At 51.0% G+C, this 24,317-nt stretch overlaps 9 protein-coding genes across 9 annotated transcripts; 2 read left to right on the top strand and 7 right to left on the bottom strand.

Moving 5' to 3' along the window:
• Window positions 1-206: 206 nt before the first annotated feature.
• Window positions 207-2,701, bottom strand: SEPMUDRAFT_156881 (FAD_binding_8-domain-containing protein; the record flags this gene model as incomplete). Its single annotated transcript, XM_016907701.1, has 2 exons — window positions 207-522; window positions 632-2,701. The coding sequence occupies 2 exons, from the start codon at window positions 2,699-2,701 to the stop codon at window positions 403-405; spliced, it is 2,190 nt and encodes a 729-aa protein (XP_016760124.1). The 3' UTR covers window positions 207-402.
• A 903-nt stretch (window positions 2,702-3,604) lies between these two features.
• Window positions 3,605-4,123, bottom strand: SEPMUDRAFT_9225 (uncharacterized protein; the record flags this gene model as incomplete). The annotated part of the gene is made up of 1 exon (XM_016910582.1): window positions 3,605-4,123. A coding segment is annotated over one exon (519 nt), but the record flags the coding sequence as incomplete, so codon positions are not given.
• A 447-nt stretch (window positions 4,124-4,570) lies between these two features.
• Window positions 4,571-6,087, top strand: SEPMUDRAFT_149808 (uncharacterized protein). Its single transcript, XM_016905781.1, has one exon. The coding sequence runs from the start codon at window positions 4,855-4,857 to the stop codon at window positions 5,890-5,892; it is 1,038 nt and encodes a 345-aa protein (XP_016760122.1). The 5' UTR covers window positions 4,571-4,854; the 3' UTR covers window positions 5,893-6,087.
• Window positions 6,088-6,339: 252 nt separating this feature from the next.
• SEPMUDRAFT_87428 (NAD(P)-binding protein) lies at window positions 6,340-7,611 on the top strand. The gene is made up of 3 exons (XM_016910443.1): window positions 6,340-6,516; window positions 6,593-7,289; window positions 7,421-7,611. The coding sequence occupies exons 1-3, from the start codon at window positions 6,442-6,444 to the stop codon at window positions 7,540-7,542; spliced, it is 894 nt and encodes a 297-aa protein (XP_016760121.1). The 5' UTR covers window positions 6,340-6,441; the 3' UTR covers window positions 7,543-7,611.
• Window positions 7,612-7,972: 361 nt separating this feature from the next.
• SEPMUDRAFT_45699 (vacuolar aspartyl aminopeptidase Lap4) lies at window positions 7,973-9,624 on the bottom strand (the record flags this gene model as incomplete). Its single annotated transcript, XM_016908975.1, has 2 exons — window positions 7,973-9,263; window positions 9,410-9,624. 2 exons carry the CDS (start codon window positions 9,622-9,624, stop codon window positions 7,973-7,975), a joined length of 1,506 nt encoding a protein of 501 aa, XP_016760120.1.
• A 909-nt stretch (window positions 9,625-10,533) lies between these two features.
• On the bottom strand, window positions 10,534-11,793 carry SEPMUDRAFT_149805 (S-adenosyl-L-methionine-dependent methyltransferase). The gene is made up of 3 exons (XM_016905780.1): window positions 11,777-11,793; window positions 11,358-11,730; window positions 10,534-11,306 (listed from the first exon to the last, which is right to left on the bottom strand). Exons 1-3 carry the CDS (start codon window positions 11,784-11,786, stop codon window positions 10,637-10,639), a joined length of 1,053 nt encoding a protein of 350 aa, XP_016760119.1. The 5' UTR covers window positions 11,787-11,793; the 3' UTR covers window positions 10,534-10,636.
• A 656-nt stretch (window positions 11,794-12,449) lies between these two features.
• SEPMUDRAFT_149804 (glycosyltransferase family 3 protein) lies at window positions 12,450-15,444 on the bottom strand. The gene is made up of 4 exons (XM_016905779.1): window positions 15,346-15,444; window positions 14,487-15,101; window positions 12,863-14,431; window positions 12,450-12,799 (listed from the first exon to the last, which is right to left on the bottom strand). The coding sequence occupies exons 2-4, from the start codon at window positions 14,931-14,933 to the stop codon at window positions 12,671-12,673; spliced, it is 2,145 nt and encodes a 714-aa protein (XP_016760118.1). The 5' UTR covers window positions 14,934-15,101; window positions 15,346-15,444; the 3' UTR covers window positions 12,450-12,670.
• A 3,049-nt stretch (window positions 15,445-18,493) lies between these two features.
• SEPMUDRAFT_149803 (cytochrome P450) lies at window positions 18,494-21,341 on the bottom strand. The gene is made up of 6 exons (XM_016905778.1): window positions 20,970-21,341; window positions 20,759-20,849; window positions 20,655-20,669; window positions 20,163-20,393; window positions 19,531-20,056; window positions 18,494-19,427 (listed from the first exon to the last, which is right to left on the bottom strand). The coding sequence occupies exons 1-6, from the start codon at window positions 21,084-21,086 to the stop codon at window positions 18,710-18,712; spliced, it is 1,698 nt and encodes a 565-aa protein (XP_016760117.1). The 5' UTR covers window positions 21,087-21,341; the 3' UTR covers window positions 18,494-18,709.
• An 843-nt stretch (window positions 21,342-22,184) lies between these two features.
• Window positions 22,185-24,317, bottom strand: SEPMUDRAFT_149802 (general substrate transporter). The gene is made up of 2 exons (XM_016905777.1): window positions 23,810-24,317; window positions 22,185-23,735 (listed from the first exon to the last, which is right to left on the bottom strand). The coding sequence occupies exons 1-2, from the start codon at window positions 24,141-24,143 to the stop codon at window positions 22,405-22,407; spliced, it is 1,665 nt and encodes a 554-aa protein (XP_016760116.1). The 5' UTR covers window positions 24,144-24,317; the 3' UTR covers window positions 22,185-22,404.

Below are 24,317 nucleotides of genomic sequence, written 5' to 3'. Positions count from 1 at the left end.
TTGTTTGGTTTGAACAAATTAGCATTAGAGGTGGAGATGGAGAAAGAAATATATGTATACAGCTGAGGTATTGCGCTGTGTACTTACCTACCTACCTACCTGATGCATAATGTAGGAACTAGCATCCTACTGATTTTCTTTCTTTTTTTTTCTTTACTTTTTTTTAAAAAAAAAGAAAGTAGTACATTGGCATTAAAATTTTCGAACCTAACCCTACAATCTAACCCTATTTTCTTCCTACAGTATTAAGAAATAAAATAAGACAAAAAAGTTTCAAATAGAATGTTTTTTGGTATCAAATGTCCATTTCCCCCACTACTCCTCCCGCTGAACTTTAACTCCTCGCTTCGCAAAAACTTTAGTGAAGAAAAAAAAGAAGAAAACAAAAAAGACTCGAATTTCTTAGCCAAACACCTCCATCAAGAAATCATAGCGAATCTTGAGTCCCATATCGCGTGCCTGTGCCGTGAGCTGATGGCATTGATCCGAGAGGATTTCGCCCACGACGGGAGCGCCACAGTACTGTTTTGAAAAAAAAATCTATGTTAGAAATGGGATGGATGTGCAACACTAGGTATGCATGGGGGGATGGATGGATGGATTGATTTGATGGCGGGGAAAGAAAACTTACAAAAACACCAACTTTCTTCTCCGTGAGACCATCTTCGACGAGATTTTGAAAATGTTCATTGAGAATCTTTTCAAAATCCGGTCGTCCAAAGTGACTTCTCTGCTTCAAGCCCGTCAAAGCCGAGTAGGGCGCGGCTTTGGTGCGGTAGCCATCGAGAATGTATCGAAAGACGTGGGTGGAAATGTTTTTCCGCTTAGCGGTGATGTGGGTGTGGATGTTGAGGTCGAGTTTGCTTTGCTCTCGCAGGGGGCCGGCGCCTACAATTGCTCGATTGAGCAGGTCGGAGAACCAGAGGAGATTGTTCTTTTCGCGGACGGTCCAGTGGAAGTCGACGCGACGTTCGGGATTGTTGCAGCGAGGTCGTGTAGTACCCGACTGAGTACTCTCGAAAGCAGTCGGGTCGTCTGTGGGAGCCTTCTCGGTGTTCGTCTTGGCCTCAAGGCCGTTTTCGCCTTCAATGACGGGTGTGGAAGCTTGTGACGAGCGGCGAGAGCGCGAGTAGTGACGAGAGGCACGCCTTGACGAGAGCCCTCTCGATGCAGAGCGCGAGCTACGTCGCGATTGCCATGGATCTCTACTGTCCTTGTAATTCTCCTCGAGATCCGTCAGGATGGCAGAGAAGGGAGTGATGCCGATACCGCCACCGACGATGATCGAGTAGTCGTAGTCGTAGAATCGCTGAGCTGGGGCACCAAAAGGCCCGTCAATACCCACCTTGATGTCCTCCTGCTTCAAGCCCAGTTCTCGTAGCCCTTCGGTCCAATCGCCTTCTACTTTGATGTGAACCTGCATTTCGTTGCCGCGGCATGCAGAGATTGTGAATGGATGCCATTGAAAGACGCTGATTTGAGGGACTTGCAGCAGGAGATATTGGCCAGCGTTGTACGACCAGTTGGTCCCATCCTTTGTCCTGATAGTCACAGAGACTGCATCGTCGTCGAGTACTTTGAGTGTCGCCGGCATGCTCAAGAAACCCCGAATGAATCTTCGGGCACGCTCAAATATGACCAGCAGCGCCGGGAAGGCCAGAAAGTAGCCGAGCATGGGTGCCTGCAGGAGAGCAGCAGTTCCGTGGGCACAGAGAAGGCCAATCAAGGGAAACATGAGCAGATGTGCAAGCTGAAATACTTCATAGTTCCATTTTCGCACCACAGGCATACTCATCAGACTGATCAGCCAGAATAAGCCCAGGGACACGAGCCCGCTCCATCCCGGAAGTGTACGTACAAAGTCTACGTATCGCTTGGGTGTGGCCTCAGGCCCCAGGTATGCTGCCAGATCATCCTGTTGTGCGGGTCGAGAGCCGTACAGAAAAGAACCGGTGAGATGACCGATGGCATGGAGCGTGGCAAAGAATAGACCGGCAATGGACATGATGATGTGGAACTTTTGGCTGAGGTCCCAGTTGATGACTCTGCTGATCAGCCAGCTACGCCGCAGGAATGTGGACAGGTGCCTGCTCATCGATAGAAGCATTAAGACGAAGGTCGGATAGATCACACCAGCGCTGGCTTTCGCCAGTATCACGCCCCATCCCAGAGCTCGTCGTGCGGGCTGGTTCTGAATGTAGATGATCATCTGCCAGAGTCCAAATGCGACCATCCACGCCACGACAAAGGCGATGAAGATGATGTTCGGCCCATGAACAGCCAAGTAAGCGCGAAGTCGTCTTCGATAGGGAAGCTTCTTTTCCTCTTCCTGCGCCTCTCTATCGGCCTCTTTCGAGTCGCTCTGCTTCTGGCTCGGAATGTTCCAGGTCTGGACGTGCCGTATAAAGTCTTCTTTGCTCAACTTCGCGCCGCACTCTGGCATGAGCTGGCATAAAAACGCATGCAGCCCATCTCCATTGTCGCCGATGCTCTTCTCAGCATCGCGTCGCGCCGGGTGCAGAATGTGATGTTTTTGCAGCTGTGGTGCGATCTCTTCATGTACTTCATGCAGTTTCTTGTCGAGCTCTTCGAAATTGACGTACCCATCGTTGTTGCGATCCAAGTCCTTGAAGAAGTCCTCAATTTCTTCATCTGTCAATGATTTGTAGTTTTTCGAGATGATGGGCTTCAACTGCTCCATTGGGGAGGTATGGAGGATCAATGCGAGAAGAAGTCTCCTACCGGTCTGGCTGCCTTGGATCGGGCGCGGTCATCATCATAAATACTCATCACACAGCTCTTCCCGCTCCTCGGAGTGAAGAATAGCGCCATTGGAGCCAAGTGTCGCTGTAGCTTGGGGGGACCAAACAAGAAGCTGGTATCTGATTCGACATGGCTGGGTTGGCCAGTGAAAGTGTGCTCCCGCGAGGCTGATAGAGTTCACGAAGCGTGAGAGCACGTCGTGCCAACCTTCATGTCGTACGCCAAGACGATATGGTGACGGTCTAGACACATTGCTCTTTGGCAGTTGTGCCATCCAATGCCTTGAAAGAGTATAATCTGAAAAAAGAAATTATTTGGTGCGCCACAATGTGGTGAATTGTTTTGAACAGCAAGATGTGTTACCGTGCAGTGTTTCATGGATTCATTCATTCTCTAGGTCGTCAAGCATAATGTAGTCGCTTCATCATATCTCATGTTCATTCATCATATGCACTTCCGACCTGGGATCGAGCGAAGGGTGTAGGCCCAAGTCGTGCATGCTGCGCGCAATCTTCACTGTCGCATCTGTCTTCTTCGTGGTGTCCATCATACTCGCGCGCAGATTTTGCGCAAAAACGTCTGTCACGGCGCCTGATATGTCAACCTCGCGCACTCCTCGCAACTCGCCAAAGGGCTCGAGCATCTCCTCGAGATCTTCATTGACCCGTATGCTGCCTTCGCGCTTTCTGATGATGTCGCTCTTGACTTGGTCCAGAACGGCATTTCCATTCACGACCCGGATGGCGACTTTGGCGAGTCGCCTGTCTTGCTGGTGGTGAACTTCTGCCCGTTCCGCCTCGTTCTCGGACTTCATCTCAGGTGCAGGTAAAAGTTGAGGACTCAATCCATTGACGAGGCGTTGGACTTGTTTTCGTAGTCCATGGGTCAAACCTTTGCCGCTCACGTTGTACTTGATCATGCCCGTGTACGAGTCGACGTGGTCGAGATTGACGACGACACGTTTGACGAGTTTCATATACCTCGCAGGCAAGAGTTCCAAAAAGTCATACTTTCTTTGCGGAGTCATTCCAGAGAGCAGCAGCCAGTTGAAGCGGAACGAGACACTGAGATATGTGATGAAGAGAAGAAATGTGTTGTCCCCATACAGCATACCTGCACATTCATCATGTATTTGTCGACACACGGACAGCAGGCGGATATTGCCCTTTTGCCAGACTATGTGCGCTGCCCTGGAATACCCTGTGTCGCTCTGCGGAACCATCATTCCACGAGTGAAGCGCTTCTTGACGGCAGAGAAGTTGCGGGCATGCTGGGCCAATGGATTGGGCTTCGAGTGCTCAATTGTGCGTGGCAGCAGATATCTGTATATATGTTCTCTTATCTCCCGAGGCAACCTCAGAAAGGGAAACCTGCTGGCTTTCAATGGACTGCGTGAGCGTCGCTCCAATTCGTCGAAGCTCTCATGGCGAAAAAGGAGAGGCGAGCGGGGGGCGATGGTGGTGGCGATGGTTGTCGGGGCAAAGTGTGGTGAGATGTAGTAGTCTCTGCAGTTGTAGTGCCCTGTGTCCATAGCAGATGTAGAAAGTAAACAAAGCAGCTGAAAGGAGACCGAGGCGGAAGTGAATTATATCTCCCCGAGGACCCCGACGGTAGAACTACCTCCTAATTCCAGTCTCCAGAAGACGGATGATGATAATGAGGGGCGTGGAGCCGGGGTGAGTTCCCCTGGCTCGTGCTCTACGCTAGTGGATGCTTGTGAGCTATTGACGAAACCACTTTCTCGTTCCCTCTGCAATCTCTCCTTCTCTTCTCCTTCTTCTTCTTCTTCTCTTCACATCATCCAACATGCAGACCATCAGCCCGAGTGCCCTTCGTGGGCCGGCATCAATGCTCGAGAATGTCGCCTCTGGATGCTTGCTATCCTCTTTCCATAGCCCCATTGAGTTTGGGGTCATCGTCTCCTAACTCATACCCTCACCGCGCCAGACGAGCTCCTTGAAGTCGTCTGGTATCCCAGAACACTGTAATCAAGCTACCAACATCCTGCACTACGAGACAAAAGTACCCTAGCATCAGCGCCGACGCTCATCTGATTGCACCCAAGTTGCTTATTGTCGACCATTTGCAACGATGCATTTCGACTCTCTGCCGAACGAGTTGCTATCCACCATCTTTCTCTCTCTACCCAGCATATCATCCGCCATTTCGCTCGCCTCGACTTGTCATCGATTCCACAGCGCCTACCACTCCTCCAAAAAGCTCCTCATCTTGCAAGAAGCTGCCAATGCCGAGCTGGGCCCCGTTCAAGACATTGTCCAGCTGTTGACTCAGAACGCATCTCAACCAGCGCACGTCCAGCGCAACGTACCCATCTCCGAGGCCTTTCTTCGCCAGATCGTCAAAGCGGGACGTGTGGCTCAGCGCTATGAAGAGATCTATATATTCAAAAAGTGGAAGACAGACTACGCCAATCGCCGCGTGTTAAACAGTCAGGAGAAATACAACTTGAGGCGTGCCATATACCGTCTGTGGCTCTTCGATAAAGCCTTCCACACATCTGCGCATGTCCGAACGTGCCGCAGTCTGCCCGAGGTCGTGCGACTCCGAGCTGCTCTCTTGCACAATTGGACGACTGCGGAGCTCGCCGAGATGCTCGACGTGCATCTCATCCTCCGCGACGTGATCGCCAACAACGTGTGTCCCTCCAACGGCAAAATCAGACAAAAGTTCTCCAAGCGCTTTCCCGACAGCAACCAACAGCTGTTGTTCAACATTCATCTCAACTACCCTCCTGCTCCTCCGCCGTTGATGCCAGACACCTGGTACCACAATTCCCAGATTGGCTCTTCGCGATACCAATCACGGCTCGCGCCGTCTCGCTGGCATGAGCCCGGCGCAGAGGGCTGGGGCGATGACATCTCGCACTATTATGTCGTCGAAGACATGCTGAAGCTCGATCCTGAGCAGATCCTGTACTTGCGCGATAATTGTCCTCTCAAGTCGCAAGTCGAAGTGCATGTGCGGGGGCTCGGGGATTGGTTTGTCGATAATGGAGAGACGTTCTCGGAGACTGTCGCCTTCGTCCTGAAACAGAGAGGTGCCGATCTCGAGCAGATGAAGATTGCGATTGAGGATGGAGATTGTGGGATCGCTGTCTCGGAAGAATGACTTCAGTGATTGCTTTAGTGCTTGGAGTGTGCTTCTTTAGCTCGTAATCTCGACAATCATGTTCACCTTGAAGCTTTTGATTTCATTTGCGCTGTCGACGCTGATTGGGATAGTGCTGCGTATCCGGCTTAGTAATATTAGCTGGATGAGTAAGTCAGATTACGAGTGAATGAACACATGATTGATCAACTCGACCGGTCTGTAGATAGTAGCAGTCACTTAATACCCGTCTCTAGGTCGAAAGTCGCCAAGATTCACAAGATCTCGCTTCATATTCTTATCTAGCTACATATATGTGGATGCGTAGTGGAACCCGAAAACAGCACAACATGTCATACTGACCGAAACTCACCCAGTCCCGCAGGCAGTGGAAGGTCCATGTAATTAACTCAGGTATAGGTATGCTTAAATAGCTCGATCTTAGGTGACTGGCCATCCATGACAACTCGACTCTTTCGCCCGCTCGAACGTCACCTATTTTTAACTTCTACAGTGGTACATCAACCTCACTCGCAACTGAGACCTCCCCCAAGACAAAAAGACCACAAAATGGATCCCTACACTACAGACCCCAGCAAACTCTTCAGCGTGGAGGGAATGGTCGTAGTGATTACCGGAGGAGGCGTGAGTAACGGATTCTCCCCCCAAAAAGCTGCTCTCAAAACTTCCGTACTGGCTGGCTAGCTGACCGAAACCACAGACCGGAATCGGTCTCATGATGACCAAAGCCTTCGCTCACAACGGCGCCTCCAAAGTCTACATCATCGGGCGCCGCAAAGAAAAGCTCTCAGCAGCCGTCCTCGAAGCCGGATCTCGCGGAAACGTCATCCCCATCGTCGGAGACGTAACCAACCCACAAAGTCTCCAATCCATCTCCTCCCAAATCCAGTCCGAAGCAGGCTTCATCAACCTCCTCATCTGCAACAGCGGAGTCTACTCGCCCTCGATCGCCAACCCAGCGCAAGTCCCCATTTCCGAATTCGTCCAAAAAGCATTCTCACAAGGCCCCGAAGTCTGGAATGACAGTTTCGCCACAAATTCCACTTCAGTAGCATTTACCGCTTTTGCATTTCTCCCGCTTCTGCACGCGGGGAATTTGCGAGGGAATTGCGCGGGTCGCCAAAGTCAAATTCTCGTCACGAGTAGTATTGCGGGCTATTTGCGAAATCCTCAAGCTGTTGGGGCGTATCCCGTGACCAAGGCTGCTACGACACATTTGGTGAAGGGGTTGGCGGGTGCGTTGGTGCCGTATTCCATTCGAGTGAATGCTCTGGCGCCGGGGTTGTTTCCTTCGGATTTGGCGGCGGAGTTGATTGCGAAGGGGGGAACTCCGCTGAAGGAGGATCCTTGTGTGGAAGGGGCGTTTGCGAAGAGTTTTATTCCTGCGCAGAGAGTTGGTGTGTATTTTTTTTCTTCCCTTCCCCCTTCCCCTATACATATTCTACTTTTCTCTCGAGACAGAGTACAGTACAGTACACACGTTACATACATATCTTTCTTTCACTAATGCTTCTTTCCTCCTTTCTAGGTTCACCGGCCGACATGGCAGGTACAGTCCTCTATCTCGCCTCGGCAGCAGGCGCGTACGTGAATGGAAATATCCAAGTCATCGATGGAGGTCGAATTGCCATTATGCACGGGACGTATTAATGTAGATTGAGATTTTCTTTCTTGAGAGCTACCTGATATATACATACCTTGATGGAATTGAAATTTCACCACCAAAAAGGCCCGTGAGGCGAGGAGGGGGATCGAAACTACCTCTCTCTCTCTCTAAAAGTCCCTAATCTTCTGTCCAAACCCCCTCCATCTTCCCTTTTGCATCATAAGTGTAGAATTACGATTGGGAGAAATATTGGGGGGGGGGGCTGTTTGGACACATCGAAGTTGACGTTGAATGTGTTGGATCTTATAAACTTATCGAGGATGTGCCGCCAAAGTACAATGTTGACGCTCCTCGTTGGGAACGGCACTCGGAAATTTTCATAAAGTGGTAGCTAATTCGTATTTAGTGATACATTCATCATAAATTGCTACTTATAATCTCCGGCCTGGACAGGCTTCATTCTCTATACTATTATTACTCTTGCAACTCCTTGTCTACCGCCTCGAATCCGTTGAGGAATCCAGCAAACATCAAAACACCAAGACCCGGGTCGAGTGCTCCTGTCGTTGCTCTAATCGAGTGCATGCTCAGCTGCGGAAGACCAGCATCAATGGCACGAATGCCAAGTGCAGAAGAGAGCATAGGACCGACCGTGCCGCCTGAGCGGCTATCGTTCCTGATTTGGAAAACCTGGAGCTGCGCGCCAACCATATCTGCACAGCGCTTGAGAATGGTGGTCGAAACAGAGTCTGTTGTCATGTGGCCATTGGAGTCGGCTGCAATTGCAATACCGACATTAAGATGGGGGGCGTGGTTAGCCAGATAGACCTCGGTGAAGTTTGGATTGACCGCATGTGAGACGTCGGAGGAGACCATGAAGGAATTGGCATAAGTTCTGCCCATCACGTCTGAGCCTGGGGTATGACCGCACAGAGCGCCAACGGCACGCTCAAGGGTGATAGGAAGGAAGTTGCCCTTGGCGCCTTGTCGTAGTAGAGAACCAATTTCCTCGTCATCGAAGAGACCAACCACCTTGATCAAAGAGCTGTGTTCGGTGTCGGACGCTTGACTCTCAATCAGAGCTTGCAGCGCCGCCCATGAGCATAGCTTGTCATCTATGCGGCCGGCTGATATCAGCTCCTTGTTGAGCCCGATTACCGTGGCTGGCTGCACATCAAAGAGCTCTAGCTCCCAGTTGACAATGTTATGGGTCTCGGCGCTGTTAAGACCAAGAGCATTTCCAATGGCCTTGACCAATGCAGGTGGCTGGGTCTGAACGAAGCTGTTGACGGGGCTGCCACTGCATAGGAGTGATGGTCGTGCGAAGGGATCTGCAGGCGCCAGAGGAGCAGTGGCCCGCTCATCAGCAGTGTCCAGGCCAATGATTGGTACCATGCGCGTCTCCTTGTTGGGGTTGATAAATGGCTCCGCTGCAGGGGCGCCAAAGTGTTCGGCAAGCGATGGAATCTTGGCAATTGGCCAGTCCAGCTTCACCAGCTTGGTCACAATCTTTCCGCCCTCCTTGATGTGTACTCGGCCGCCAATGCCCAAATCACGATCCCACCACGTTCTGCCCAAGCCACCTGCGTACGGTGCCACTCCGAGCTGAAGGTAGCCTGCCTTGTTAGGCACTTGACTGACAGGCTTGAGCTTAGCTGTGAGAGCATCGACGTGTCCAGCGAGAATCGCGGCACCATTTCCAGGCTGATAGTTGGCACCGACCACAAAGGCGATCATCGAAGAGCCGTTGCGCTCGACAAAGTACCTAAAATAATGACTGCGGTCAGCGAGCTTCTCAGATACTGGATTGGAACTCATCTCTGTCTGTTTTGAGCTTGCCGCCCTAGCTCATAAGAGCCAGTGTGAGAAACTGAGGCCAGATCATGCCTCGAGAAAATTGCTTCTACTTACTTGCCCGAACACTCAATCTTCCAAGTGTCCCTCTCGGAAATCTCGGTAAAACCTGCGTCTTTGAGTTGCTTCTTCAAAGCGTCCACGGCATGGAACACGGTTGGATTATCAGTCAAGAAATCGCAAAAGGGCTTTGTATACGCCGCCGCGTTCTCTCGTGTGGCCTGTCTGAAGCGCGGTGCATGAATCTTGGCATCCTGGAGTGCACGATCCATAGCCTCAATGAAGCTGTTGATGTTTTCCATCTGCGCAGGCTCCTGGTTGAGGTTGCTTCTAGAGACATTGTTGTGGTGCATCACATTGGCCTGCCCCTGCCTTGCCATGAGCAGTCGTTTCTTGTTCTGCTGCTCGCGCATCATCATATCCATGATATAGTTGTCGTGGGCGGCACTCATAGAATCATCCGCTTGAGGAAGCTGTGAGCTGGAAGCCTGTCGTGCCTGGCATTGTTGCTGTCTTTCTCGCGCTTCTTCCCTTTCTTGACGTCTTGCTTGCGCTTCTTGTCTCTCCTGCAATCGTTTCTGCTGCATCATCGGAGCCATCCGCTCGAGATGGTGCAACTGCTCCTGTAGATCATGCACAGCATTCCGTGTGATATTCGTAGAATACCGCGACTGGGGCAGCTGAAACACATCGCGTGCGTCCTGCGAAGCCTGCTGCGAGCTGACTCCTTGTCGTGCCTGTTCATCGAAAGGCTCGAATATGGGTCTCTGCCACGACACCATGGGCGGCAGGTAGTCTTGACCTAGCTGCTCATCTTCCTCGTGAACGGTAGGCTGGGCGGAGTCGGCTGCTTGTTGGACGCTGCGGTCTGGGAGGTTGCTACGGAGTGACTGCATCGAGGCGGCGTTTCGGACCATGCTAATAAGCGGTCTGTAGGGGGATGAACGACGGGCAGGCTTCCAAGATGTCTCTTTTCCCAAAGCGATTGTATGTTGGTAGATGGTGGTTTATGGGAGCTGGTGGTGGTAGATGATGGGACAGGGGGAGTGTGTTGTAGTTCTACAGCCGAGAGATCAGCAGGGCAACAAGGGAGGTAGGAGGTAGGAGAGATAGAGCGAGCTGTTGTGGGTCATGAGGCACAAGCACAGACACATGAACCCCGGACAGGCACACATTTGTGGCGCAAATGGCGAGCTGTTTCTGAAACAGCCACCTTTTGACGGATAAATAGCTTCGGTCTAGACACCGTCTTTGCATTTTTCCATCTTCATCGACAGGTACCTCCTACAGACTCCCAGGCTTCTCGAACAGATAATGGCACACTCCCCACTCTTCTCCGCCGTTCCACGCAAACAACTCTGCACATGCCAAGTAAAACACCTGCCATCTATAGAACCACTTCGCCGTCTCTTGCTTCCCATACGTTTCCTCGAGGTGTGGCCATATCTGTTTTTTATTCGCGTTCATCGTGGTCAACCAGTCCTCACACGTCTTTGCATAATGCTTCCCGCTCACCCACCACTGTCTCTCTAACCGGAGATCGCGCTGGAAGAAGTGCAGCAGGTCTGCCGAAGGCATTGTGCCACCGGTGAAGAAGTGGTCGGTCATCCAGCCAGACTCAAAGTCATACGGCGAAGACTTGTTGGCGAAGATGTGGACAAAGAGTTTGCCACTTGGTTTCAGGAGAGTAGAGACCTTGGCAAGGAGTAATTCATAGTTCTTCATGTGTTCGAAAAGCTCAATCGATAGAACGCGGTCGAATTGCCCTTCGAGAGGAGTGCCGGAGAAGTCGTAGGTTGCAATGTCTCCCGTCACGATTTCGAGGTTCGACAGGTTTTTCCGCTTGGCTTCCGCGTCAATGTGCTCCTTCTGAGTGCGAGAGTTGGAGAAGCCTGTGATCTTCGACTTTGGCAGCATCTCTGCGAGGTACAGAGATAGAGAGCCCCAGCCGCAACTAGCACAAGACATTAGACAGATCAATGTGGACAAAGTGGTAACTGCCTACCCAAGATCAAAGATCCGCATGCCGTCCTTCAGCTGGGCTTTCTCAATATAGCTTTCCAGCATCGCGATCTCAGCCTGGGCAAGCGTCTCGGTGCCTTTCGGGTACAGACAAGAACTGTACTTCATTCTTGGTCCAAGCATGCCAGTCAAAACGCCAGTGCCGACTTCGTAGTGCTGCTCATTGGCTGTTGCAGTCTCTATCGCTATAGGTCGGCTTCGTAGAAGCTCGACATACTTCATCTTGGTCTCATAGCTTTCTGCTAGGCTCGTAGTCTTGATCTGGTTGATACGCTGCTGTAGCTGACTTCGAATGCCTCGCCGTAGGAGGAATTCGGGTAGATATCCCCCATCTACGACGGCTTCGACCAGGGCGTCTGCTTGTCATCAGCGGCGTGTCATGAAGATCCATGGAGAACTTACCGTAACTCATATCAGCGCTATGATATAGGTATGCTATGTATCTGGAGCAAAAATGTGCCAACACGTCCCGTCAATGTGCTCTTAGTCAGCATATCATGGTAGCACAATCCTCCGTTACAAGAGCGGTGACATCATTGACTCTAATACAGTCGTTCCAATGCCTGCTCCCGGGTCGAGAAGGTCGTAATAAATGTGAAAAGATTATAAGTATGTAGATGTAGCAATAAATATTGATTTTCAGACACGTAGAGCAAAAGACAACGCGCCGAAAAAGATTTTCCTCTCATTGGGATTTTTTAGTTTCGCGCATCGAAACGACATAGCCAGACGATGATGCTACACATGAACTGTAAATCGTGAAGACATGTACTGTACTCTGGATCCAACTGACTACGAATCCGTTGCTTTTGAATTGATTCTCAGATCCAAGCGGGATTCATCGTGAAAGGACTTGAGAAGGTGATATCGTCAAGAGGAGGTAGGTAAGGTACGGTAAGGTATAGTGATCTGTACGGTCAGCTGTTCACGCACTCCAGCTGGGTATTCAACTGCTTGATTGCAGCTTCAACTTCTGCGCCAACCGGATCTTTCTGTACTTACATACTCGTCCCACCCGACCATCTGCCTAAGTTACTCAGCATGTTCGCGACATGATAGGAACAGTACAGCCATTGCGCTTAAATATGATACAAATGCTACCGAATGCTACAACATGCGACGCTCTTCCCAAGAGCATATATCCATTCTCGTCTCTGCAAACCAGAACCAATCTCAAGATGTTGGTATGCAGAGAAGCATGCGTACGTCTCGTGCTAATGCGTGCTCAACTCTCAGTTCGTGAACGAGGCTTCAGCTAACTTTTTATGTTCAGTTCCTAAGACTCGCTACTGGCGATCAAGCGCCATTGCCATTGCCATTAATCGTTGGCATACCATGACCACTTTCATCGTTTGCAGCTGCGAGTGCTGCAGCTTTGCTCTTCTGCTTCAGCGTGAGTGGGAACGGGTAATCTTCGGTATCCTCCTGTAACAACACATCAGTCAGTATATGCCTGTCTTCATGGCATCGTATACGCGAAGCACTCACCTCTTCTGGCAGCTTCCACGCAATGTAATCCTCCGTGCTGAGACCTTCACGACCTTCCTGGATCGAGGCAAAATCTCCGGGTGTCATCATGCCGCTGCGGTCTCTCGGACTGCCTGGTGCAGAAAGTGGTCGGGTAATCTTGATGCTCTCCGTTCCATCGAAGAAACCCACTTCGTCATCATCCTCGCCGAAGCTGTCAGGATATGCTCGCCTGAGTGCAAGTTGTCGCGCCTTGACGTATTCCATGCCCATTCTCTTCCAGTCAAGCAAATCACTAAGTCGCTCGGTTCGATTCCTCTGGTTGATACGTTGTCGCCGACTCTTTCTCGTGAACTCGTACATGTACTCGGTGAGCTGATTCACACTGTCGTCGATGCCCTTCAGCCTTCGGTCCACAATGTATATGCCGTAGTCTGAAGCGTTCTCAATGAGCTCCTCCATGTAGCAACCGAAGCCGGATAAGTTCGTGGTGATCGATGGCACTCCCATGACAGTGCATTCAGCTGGCGTATAACCCCAGGGTTCGTAGTATGAGCTGAAGATACCCATGTGCGTGCCTCGTACGAAATCATCGTAGTCCATTGGTAGTACTGGATTCGCAGAGCTCAAGAATTCTGGGTGGAAGACGACCTTGACGCGGTCTGAAGGGTGGTTGAATAGCTGGCAGCGTCGCATTTGGTTGAGAATGGGATCCTCGGCATCGTTGACCAAGTTGTGTGTGACGATTGGAGGGAGTGTGTGGCGCTTCATGGCGAACAGTCTCCTTCGCAGCATGATCTTGTCCTGTGCACTGAGCAGGTCCTTCTCATCCGGTGGATCTTGGCCTTCCTGCCACGTAATTGACTTTTCAAACAGCTTCTTGCCAATCTCCTTCTCAATGTGCCCAAGAGTGTCCTTCAGTGACTTCACCACCGCTTGGCCTTTCAGAGCCTCCACTGCGAGAGACTGGGTTTGCGCTGGGAAGATCATGAATGCTACCACAGTCATGTCCGAGCCCGCAGCCTTCATGCGATGGTTGAGACGAGCAAGAGACTCAATGAACATATCAACACCCTTATTTCTGTATTCATAGCGACCTGCTGTGAAGAAGTAGAGGGTCTTTTCGGGATCGAAGTCGTTGTGTCCGTAGAAGTGGCCGCGCACGAAATCGGTAATGCGGTCCTTGTTGGTCTGGTGCAAGTTCTGGAACTCGTGGGTAGCGGAGAACTTTTTGACGTTCAGTCCGTTGGGCAGAACGCCATCTGGCTTGCGCTTCAACAGATGCTCGCTCTCGTAAGCCGTGATATGGCTGACAGTGGTGAAGACATCTGCAGCGTGAGCGGCGCCGCGTTCTATGCAGTACCGGTGATAAATGCCACGCTTTCCGGCCTCGGCATCAACGTCGAAGTACTGTAGATTGTTGTAGAAGTCGACAGATCCGGCACACAAGTATCGCCCGAGAAGTGTAGCATGTGTGGTGAAGATGGTCGTCACGTCGATCTTCCGCTTTTTGCACAAAGGAAGTGCAACACCTGCGAGCCATTCGTGGAATTGTGCAATGACGGCGCGCTCCTTCTCGTGGAAGACGTACTGTGGAAGATCAGCTTGGACGTTGTCAGCGAAAGATGGAAATGGTGTATCTTACCTCGCCCAGGAACCAGGCAATCAAGTAGCCAAACACGATAGCCTCGTTGGTCTCGTGGTCATCGGGAGGGCTGGGGATGCCAGCTGTTGACCACAGATCGCCTTTCCACTCGTCCAGCTTGTAGTAGCCAGTCCCCGTGTCGAACAAGAGCACTCGCGGTGCGCCGTCGATGAGCCATCGCCCGTACATGGTCTTGATACCTCTCTCATTCATGCTCTTGAGCGTGGCTATCATCGCCGGATCTCTGGGTTCGATCTCTTCCACCTCGACAGCTGCCGACGCGCGGTTGAGCGGACCAAGCAGGGTGTAGCTCGAGCCATACTCTGCAGTGGTGACTTGCGCCTTGGACTTTAGCACACTGTAAATTCCACCGACGCGATTAGCCACCTCGGTGGCCACCTCGAAAAGCACATGGTTGTGCACGTCTCTCCGCGGTTGCTCGGCCATGGTGTCTATGCGCAAAGATGCTGGCGGGTTGCGATGGTAAGGACTGGGAAAGGTCAAACGCGAAGGGTGAAGGGTCGAAAAGAGTGCCGCTCGGCAGGTGCAGGTGAAGGTGCAGGTGCTCTGGAACTGTCGTATAAAGGCAGTGGATTAGTGGGACGGTTCGGGCCTCTGGCAGCTGGTCAGCTGGATGGAAAAGACAGGTGCGTCGGACTGGAGATCTGGGCAAGGTAGGAGGTAAGGTAGTTGCTGGTGGGGCATCGTCGTCTCCACGATATGCCATGTGCTGGCGGGTGGAGCATTGTATCTCGCACCTCTCCTGGAGAAGGTGATGGAGGAGGAGGAGGAGCGGGAGGGGGAGGAGGAGGAGGAGGGCAAGTCGCCAGGAACGGGAGCTGCTTTGGGACGTACGTACGTTTGGAATGCTTCGGATCGATTCGTCCGGTCTGGTGCTGCCAGAAGGTCTCTCAACAGGAAGCAATGGCTCCAGTTGCTCTGCAAATGATGTCGGAAGGTGGCAGAGGACAGCAGATGGAATGGCTAGCAACGGTACGGTCTGCAAAGAGCACTGCAAATGGCGTCGGTGCAAGCTGCAAAGACGGAACGGTAGCGGTACCCACTAGGACGAGAGGTACATGTACATGTACTGCAGCCGAGAGGCTGGTCAAGATGGTCAATTGTGAATGGCCGGGCACCGCAACGTCCTCTCCTCTCACCTTCACAATGCAATGGTGATCCCTGCAGAAGAAGCGCGCAGTGAAGTGAACAATGATGTAACACGGCAGCTAACATGGATGGTCTGTCTGTCATGTGCGCTTTGGCGACGCTCTTATTGTATGCCCTGGGCAGCCTAGCTATAGCCTACAAGCTCTATGTAATGGAAGCCGACGAGCAGCTGGCCATGTATGGATGATGAGACTCGTGGCCTGGGCTCTCACGGCAGCAATACCGTTGGTTCTATCACTTATTAGGTTGTGTATAAAATGTCTATTTGGTTCCAGCGTTGTGAGGCACAACGGTTGAGGAGTGAGAGTGAGGACTGGCTGTTCGAGCACATGCCACAACCTGGAAGCTCCAAGCTCTCTCCACACTAAGGCACCTCCTAATGTACTGTGAGTCCACCACCTCCGCATCCGAGTCCCCGTCCAAAAGACCAGTAGACCTCCTTCTAACCCTTTCCGGCCGCCTTTCGCCGATGCCACCGCAACTGGGCACTCGGCCCTTCTTCGCTTTGTATGCCCCGGCGTCTCACGAGTCGCGCGGCATGTCAGTAGGTGAGGGGTCGCCTCGCATCGCATTGCAGACAATGATAATAAGAGTACAACGCGGTGCCATCTCTCAATCTTGTCGTGTTGAGAGACACTCGCGGGTCTCGGACTTCTGTGGGACTCCCTGTATATCAAAAGACTTTCCCAGCCAGCAGAGAGAGAGAGACAGACCATGGTACTTTGTACAACCTTCAATATCCGGCCGTGGAAGGCTGAAACTGAGCCGTGTGAGGCTGAGTCATCATCATTTCCTCGTACCATCAAAGCCGAGCACATGTCTCGGCATTGACCAGAGGCTTTTTTTACCTTTTTTACTTTTTTTATTTTTTTTTTATCTTTTTTTTTTGATAGGAGGTGGGAGGTGGGAGTGGTTGATGAACATAGATTAGATTAGGCATCTTCCCGGAGGTGAGAACTATTTGGTGAATTTGTGGTATTACAGTACTGATGTGTTATTGGCCACCCGTCTTCCTTCCGCTCTTGACATGGGCATAGCTCCTCGTCGACTAGGAACTTCTACCCTGCTCTACTCTGCCACCAGGAGACATCTACAGCTCAGGTGCCTTTCTTTCCGCATCAACCACACGCCCACACTCCGCTCGCCTTGTCGAATCTCCCTCCATCGAGAACACCTGTCCCAATACAAATCTCTTCCTCTCCGTTGGGGATGACAATCTGGTGCTTATTGTATCCCAATGCATCTCCGCTTCCGAGCACATCGCATGTTTCGGTATTGGCAAAGAGCGTGAATGTGCAGCTTCCGGTCGAGGTCTGGCCGATACTGATCGCGCTGCCTGATACCGTTGACTAGTGGTCAGTAGGGTCTCAGATGTCCCATGAGTGGCTTCCGGGTTGAGAGGATACGTACAGATCAAGGGGATGCAGTACATGGTCTGGAAGCAAAGAATGAATCAGCCACGGGCATAAAGGCAAGATCGAAACCGTCTATACTTTGATGATGCCAGTACTCGTCCTGATGCCGCATCCATCAAGATCTGAGTTGGTGTAGGACGGCACTGGTCCGAGATCTGAACCTGCGGCTGAAGCCCGCCCAGTGAAGTAGCCGATCGAGGTGTTCGAGGCGAATGGCTGCGGAAATGTGCCTTGCGGCATAGCCAAAGCATTTGCTAGAACTGTGAAGGTGAGAGCGAGAGTAGGTGTGAGAAACATCGTGTCTATGCTGGAATGTATGTCAGGTCTTAGTAGGATCTGCCTTGGTAACGAAGCTGCTGATGCGACTAATCGTGAGAGGACACTGGAGAGAGGGAGAGAGAGAGGTTCAAGGACCTTTCCTATATCACTTTTCGCATTGGCAGGAACGTATCCCCGTTCCAGAACGGCGGCCACAACGGACTCGGCAACGGCGAGACAGAGCGATCATGGGGACCTCGCTCAAGAAGCATCACGCTCATCATCAGCACACCTAACATCAGGAATAGCTCAAAGTAAGTCCATACTATGCCTCTCGGAACGCGAAAATGATGGCCGAAGAGACACCTCAATCAAGATCCAGTCCGTGGCAAACATTAAGGCGCAGGCTTCTTATGCACTGCCACTCGGCGATGCGACGTTAGTTCTGATTCAGCACGCCCATAAAGTGATTCCGGGGCTTCTGGTCGGGATGTACAAAGGCTGCAGTGTCACCAAGCAATACCAGTACAGCAAGTTCTTGGAGTCGAGTACAGCACATCGACTCATCGAGCTACATTTGAACACTTCGAATGGGCCCGTGGTGTGGCACGAAAAGAACAAACAATGTAACAAGATCGGCATTCTCGGCTCTACTGTTTGCTGGTGATGATGGCCACAGAGCAGAAAACTCGCTGAAGGAATAAAAACAGGCAAACAATCACCTTGTGTCGCCATCGATTCCTGAAGCCGCTTGAGACATCAATCTACAGTCTGTCTATATGCGCCTCTGCAAAATATCTTTCATCGGCGTGCCGACTCTTTTCTTCCCGACGTCGCCAGCTGTCACTCGCTTTGGGCGTCGAGATCGCTCGTCGCCATACCGCGTTCACCGTTTTTCCCCTCGAATGTCTGACAGAATGGCCAAGCAGAGTCCACATGACAAACACCTTCGCATCCAGGTCCCACAGGCAAACCTCTCACTCGCCATGTCTCACAGCAAGCCACTTTGTCACCAAGGTCAGTGCATAATGATGCTTGAGGAAGTCGAATGAGTCCACCAGAGAGAGTATACCAGAGAACGTTGAAAGCCCAGTAGGTCAAGGCGAGGGTGATGACGGCCAGGTAGAGTTGTACGAAGCGAGAGTGAAGGCTCGGTATTGGGGGCATGATGTCAAACATGTCATTAGATGTGCAAGAAGGCACAACTCTGAGGAGAAAAAGAAGCAACTATGCTCTTATTATGAACGCACTTCACACCCTTCACCGCAGTTTCTCATCGATCACGATCAGATCCACACCGAGATGCGCTTCTTGTCTTCAATACCGTACTCCTCTCTCTCTGTCTCTCTTTGCCGGCTCATATCCTCCGACCTCCCCCAGTCATGGCTTCCACTCCACCATCCTCGCTCTACAAGGCATTCCCTCTCTCGGCTTCGCCGCTCCAACCAAGACCTGATACAATTCCTCCCCATCCACATCCTGCTTACCCTGGCGAAAAGAATGATCCTTTGCATAAAAGCTCCCATCTCGTCCAATATCTTTCAAACTCTTCTCATCCAACGCAACATCAAATTCAAATTGTCGACACGTCAACCCCAAAATAATCCTCGACTCCAACAGCGCCAAATTCTGACCCAAACAATCCCTCTTACCCATCTCAAACGACCGAAACGCCCCCTCGGGAATCCCACTCGCGTTTTCCGGAAGAAATCTCTCCGGTCGGAATTCTTTCGCTGTAGGTCCCCACACGTCTTCACTATGTCCCAAACCATAATGCACCAACCAAATCATCCAACCCTCTGTACTAAATTTCTCTCCCGTTTGCGGATCCGTGAGGAAGAGACCTTTTTTGCCTTTGCGAGGCGCTGAAGCCGCGGGAAAGAGTCGGAGGGCTTCTTTGATGACGCAGAGCGTGTATTCGAGTTTGTGGAGAATTTTGGGATCTTGTTTGATGCGCTCGGCGGCTTGCGAGACGGGACCGAGAATTGCTTCGTGTTCTTCGCGGATGCGTTGGAGGCATTGGGGGTGTTTTTGGAGGAGGTGGTAGGCGTAGCAGATGGTGGATGAGGTCGTGTCGTGGCCTGCGAAGAGGCAGACTCTGTAGGGAGAAAAGTTAGTGGGTGGTCTACCACTGAAGGGTAGAGAGAGTGTATGTATATTTTTTTTAAAAAAAAGAAAGAAAAAAAAAGATTATTACTGACCTGATCTGGGTAATGGCTCCTTCGCGAAACTCAGCATCCATGACTTGCGGTAGGTTAGTCGTTGCAGAAGAGTCCAATTTCTCCTCTACATCCCCACCACTAGAAATATAACTGTCGAGTGCCAGATCAATAATCGTACGTTTCCTCTGATTTTTTTCATTCACCACCTCTTTCGACGCAAACCGCTCATCCAGCATTTTCCCAATATATCGTTTCATAATCCGATCATTCTTCCAACGCTTGTACATTCCATACGGATGCCACATGGCAAAAGGATTGAGTGTCTCATTGGGTAGGTAGTGCACTTGTTCGCGCAACGCATTGATGCACTCGTCTTCTCCGCGTTGCATGTTGAAGCGGACATCTAATACTACTTTGCCAATGACATCGACCGTGAGGCGTGTGGTGTCTTCTTCGAGTCGGAAGAGATCTTGTTTGTGTGCGTGTTCGGTGAGTTTTTCGACGTAGACTAATGCGTCATCTACGATGCCGGGAACGAGGGTGAGGAGATGTTGGGTGCTGAATCCTATAATGTGTTTTTTCGAATAAGTTTTCTTGATGTTAGCCTCCCCCAATAAAAAATCGGTTGTAATGTTCACGTGGAAATTCAGAGAGAGAGAGAAGAAACTTGCCAGGATTAAACATCGTCCTCCATTTTTTCCAAACGTTTCCATTCGCCGATACCATATCATCCTTTCCCGCGAGCGCATACAGGAAATGCGGCAGCGAGTCTGCCTTCTCTGTCGTATGTTCGACAGTGAAGTACTGACAAATCGCCGGATCCATAATGGCAATCATGGGAGAATTTACGGGCCAGACGTCCAAAAACATGAAACTGCGCGTGTAATTGAACTTCTTCCGGACTGGAAAAGGGGGAGGCGAGGGCGGAGACACGCTCGATTGGTAAGCAGATGTTCGGTTCTTCTTGATGAAAAGAAAAATGACTGGTCTCCGACCGGGTATAAGGTGTGGTGGTGGTGGTGGTACCCAGCCAGGGCAGAAGAAACAAAGAAAAAGAAGAAGAAGAAGTAGCATCATCGCCCTCTTCTTCTTCTTCTTCTTCTTCTTGCTACTGCTTGCTTGCTTGCTCGGCTCTTCAACTTGCTCGCTCCTTTGTCACTTACTAAAAGTAGGAAACACTTTCGCAAATGCCAAAAAATAAGGCGAAGAAATATATCAGCAAGTGGTAAAATTTTCGCATCATCGTGTGGAGGCGGGCGAGACCTACCGTGAGGATGGACTCTGCGAGGCAGACTCATTGCCACTTCGCCCATAGTTTTCAAATCGCCCCAAAGCCATGATGTTGCTGGTGGACCTGGCTGAAAAAAAGAAAATCAAGAAGAAAAAATTGAATACTGTTAGCTTTTGATTGGGTATACACCATCGCTATGAGAAAGAAAGAACAAAAAAACAAAAGCTGGAGAAAGAAGAGAACTTACCAGACTACGACGCTGTCTTCGGACTTGATAGCCTTTGACGAGGAATTTGAGAACATAGCCCACGAGAATCGCCCCAAAGGCTGCCTGAACCAGGTTGGATTCCAGCAGCTCATACATCTTTCCTCTCTGTCTTCTTCTTTTCTTCTTCGGTTTCGCCTTCTAATCCAGTAATGGTCTCAAGGCCTCCTCGGGCAAAGAAAGGAGCTCGCTCAGCCTTGCTGTGTAAGGTATGTATACATATACGTATACGAAGAGAAACAGAATGCGACTCCTCGACGTGAAGAGATACGTCGCTTATATATCATGCATGAGAAAGAAGTAGGTCCTGTATGTAGTAGGTAGGTAGGTAAGTAGGTAGTAGGCATCAGATCGCTGCCTACCTCCTATGTAACACAACATACCTGTCCCCTCCCTCCCTATAGTACCTAGAAGCATACAACCAAAATAAATAAAAAATCTTGCCCTACTTCCGACTAAGCATGACAAGGAAGTCTTTAATGGAAGATCATTTCCTAGTGCTTACTAGTTATGCATGACATCGCACAAAAAATAAAATAAAATAAAACAAAATACAAAACAAAATAAAATAAACTCAGTACCCGACTCGAAAAGAAAAGAATGTTGCATATATTCGTGACGATCCCGGCGGGGGCGGCAAAGCTATGTATATACCTAGGTAGGTACAGTAAGGTATGTCTTCATCTTCTTCTATCAAAGTGTGCACATCTAACACGAGATTCTAATAAATGCATACATACCTGACATACCTGACATACCTAAAAAAATCCGACGAGGCCACCAATTCAAAAACCCCCCAAAAAAGTCTTTTTGTATACCTGGCGGAAAGTTTCGTTTCCAGCAAGAAAGATCCCGGGGGGGAATTTAGGAGGGTATTGTCTGAAAGTACATGTTTGATGTACATGTACCTCTCCCCGTTAGTCTCCGTAGTCCGTCTCCGTATGTACTATGTACACACCAAGGAACAAGGATCGGGCAAATCTTTTGGGGGTTGCACGGTATGGTATGGTTATTGGTATTGGTATTGGTATGCGTTCGGAGACAGACTGGAAATGGAGTGAGAAATGAATTACTAAACAATCATATGTACGAATGCATGAGGGCTCGTGAGAGGTGTTGTTGAAATGGAATGCAAATGGAAGTGGACCGGGTGGACGTCATAGGGGAGAAGGCGAAAACGTTTGAATAGGAGGGACCTCATACATGAAGCTGGAAAAGGGCACAACTTTCATGGAATCAACATCTTTCATCTGGTACGGTATCTACTTGCTGATTATGCACTCGGCCCAGTCAGTCATCGACTGGGCTTGATGATGTCCGCGGGTATCACTGCGTATGTATGCCATCCGTTTCGCTCAATGCTTCGTCCATTCGTAAGCGCGCCCAAAAACGCGAAAATGCATGCATGACTGGTCATCTAGAAGACGGAGCCCTTGCGCTCCGTCTCCTCCAGAACTTCCTTCATGCCACCCTCCTTGAGACCCATCTGGCTGGCAAAGGTGGTTGATGGTCGCCATGCCGCCGAAGTACGTGGCGTGGTCTCGGCCATCATCTGGTCGACCTGCTCGAGCGACAGGCCCTTGGTCTCTGGAACCAAGAAGTAGGAGTACACGAAAGCACATGTACAGAGCCCACCCCAGATGAAGAAGACGCTGGATTTCAAATCAGCCTCATCGGTGGCCACCATGTATGGAGTGATGACAGCGATGATGGTGTTCCAGAGCCAGTTGGATGCGGTCGAGAGAGCAACACCACGAGAGCGGATTGGCAGCGGGAAGATCTCGCCGATCAAGATCCAGGCACCTGGGCCCCAAGTCGATGCAAAGAAGAAGATGAAGATGGCGATGAAAGCAATCTGGGCGTTGACAGCAGGGACGTTGTTGGCACGGGTCAGCGGGTCACCGCCGTCAGGGTTGGGAATGTTGTAGGTGTGGTTGAAGCCGACTGTAACACCAATGATGGCGACGAGGAACTGGCAGATCAACATGCCGAGAGCACCCCAAATGAGGAGTGGACGACGACCGAACTTCTCCACCGTGTAGAAGGAGATGGGTGTGGAGCACACGTTGACCAGAGTGAAGATCAGCGAGATCAGGAATGTGTTGGAGATGGCACCGGTCGATGCGAGGAAAGGAGTCGAGTAGTAGAAGATGAAGTTCACGCCAGTCCACTGTTGCATCATCTGCAGAGAAGTACCGAGAATGGTCTTGCGCAGGTTGGAGTTCGACTTGAAGACGGATCCGGAGAAGCAGTTAGCCCAGCTGCCGGCCCATCCAGTTGCAGGAATGATGGAACGCTCGTATTCCTCGTTGGCAACGATCTCGGCAAGCTCAGCCTCGACATACTCGCTCTCGCCCGGCTGGCCACGGAGGCGGGAAAGGGCATCGCGAGCTTGCTCAACACGGCCGCGCTTGACGAAGTAACGTGGAGAGTCTGGCAGAAACATGAGACCGCCTCCAAGGATGACACCCCAGGCAAATTGAATGCCGATTGGAATGCGGTATTCGCTCTGGTCGGTGCGGTTGCGGACAGCGTAGTTGACACAGGACGCGAGGAGCAGACCAACGGTGATGCAGAATTGGTATCCAGCCACGAGAGCTCCACGGACCTTCTTGGGGCAGATCTCCGACATGTACAGGATGACAATGGCAGACTCGAATCCGACACCGAGACCGGCGATGAGACGACCTGCGACGATCACGCCCAGGGCATCGCCACCGACTCCAGTGCACATCTGGATGACGACTCCTAAGATTCTTGTCAGCGCGTGCGCAACACTCTGATGGCTACGACGGTGAAGTGCCGCCTCCGATTCCACTTACCGATGATGTAGATGAAGCAACCAGCGATGACAGTCCACTTGCGTCCGATGATGTCTGCGACATCACCAGCGATGATGGCGCCGAAGAAGGTGCCGGCGGAGAGGATGGAGGTGATGAGAGACAGGTAGCTGCCGCGAAGAGCTTCGGTACCGGGAGTTTCGATGAGGTTGATGAAGACTTGCGAGCCGGTGACACCGTTGATGTAACCCGAGTCGTATCCGAAGAAGATACCACCGAACGAGGCGAAAGCGCAGATGAGGTAGGCCTTGAAGGTGACTGGCGCTTCAATGCGGTTGACGTCGCCCGTGGTGGCGAGGTCGCTCAGTCCAGGCATGGTGTGCTGGTGGTGTCCCGCAGGACAGTGTCGGGAGCGGTATGTGTTCTTGTTCGGGTCGGTAGTAGGTGTGATGGACGCGAGGAGTGGAAGTAGTAGTAGTGTGGACGGAGGTGGATGGTGGTTCGTGGTTTGTTGTCGATGGGTGAGGAAAGGCAGGGGCGCGATGAAGAA

This window comes from Sphaerulina musiva (assembly GCF_000320565.1).
Source record: "Sphaerulina musiva SO2202 unplaced genomic scaffold SEPMUscaffold_6, whole genome shotgun sequence".
NCBI lineage: Eukaryota > Fungi > Ascomycota > Dothideomycetes > Mycosphaerellales > Mycosphaerellaceae > Sphaerulina > Sphaerulina musiva.
The sequence above is the reverse complement of the archived record's forward strand: the minus strand, read 5'-3'. Positions and strand labels throughout refer to the sequence as shown.

Bases quoted from the DNA above. Each gene is read 5' to 3' on its own strand.
- SEPMUDRAFT_149808 (XM_016905781.1), top strand. From the start codon at position 4,855: ATGCATTTCGACTCTCTGCCGAACGAGTTGCTATCCACCATCTTTCTC.
- SEPMUDRAFT_87428 (XM_016910443.1), top strand. From the start codon at position 6,442: ATGGATCCCTACACTACAGACCCCAGCAAACTCTTCAGCGTGGAGGGA. The intron at 6,517-6,592 runs GTGAGTAACGGA...CCGAAACCACAG, and splicing joins TAGTGATTACCGGAGGAGGC to ACCGGAATCGGTCTCATGAT. The intron at 7,290-7,420 runs GTGTGTATTTTT...CCTCCTTTCTAG, and splicing joins TATTCCTGCGCAGAGAGTTG to GTTCACCGGCCGACATGGCA.
- SEPMUDRAFT_149805 (XM_016905780.1), bottom strand. The intron at 11,307-11,357 runs GTAGGCAGTTAC...GTCTTGTGCTAG, and splicing joins ATGCGGATCTTTGATCTTGG to TTGCGGCTGGGGCTCTCTAT.
- SEPMUDRAFT_149804 (XM_016905779.1), bottom strand. From the start codon at position 14,933: ATGGCCGAGCAACCGCGGAGAGACGTGCACAACCATGTGCTTTTCGAG. The intron at 14,432-14,486 runs GTAAGATACACC...GATCTTCCACAG, and splicing joins TTGCCTGGTTCCTGGGCGAG to TACGTCTTCCACGAGAAGGA. The intron at 12,800-12,862 runs GTGAGTGCTTCG...GTGTTGTTACAG, and splicing joins CGTGGAAGCTGCCAGAAGAG to GAGGATACCGAAGATTACCC.
- SEPMUDRAFT_149803 (XM_016905778.1), bottom strand. From the start codon at position 21,086: ATGTATGAGCTGCTGGAATCCAACCTGGTTCAGGCAGCCTTTGGGGCG. The intron at 20,057-20,162 runs GCAAGTTTCTTC...AACACATTATAG, and splicing joins GAGGACGATGTTTAATCCTG to GATTCAGCACCCAACATCTC. The intron at 19,428-19,530 runs GTCAGTAATAAT...TTCTCCCTACAG, and splicing joins GGAGCCATTACCCAGATCAG to AGTCTGCCTCTTCGCAGGCC.
- SEPMUDRAFT_149802 (XM_016905777.1), bottom strand. From the start codon at position 24,143: ATGCCTGGACTGAGCGACCTCGCCACCACGGGCGACGTCAACCGCATT. The intron at 23,736-23,809 runs GTAAGTGGAATC...CAAGAATCTTAG, and splicing joins TTGCTTCATCTACATCATCG to GAGTCGTCATCCAGATGTGC.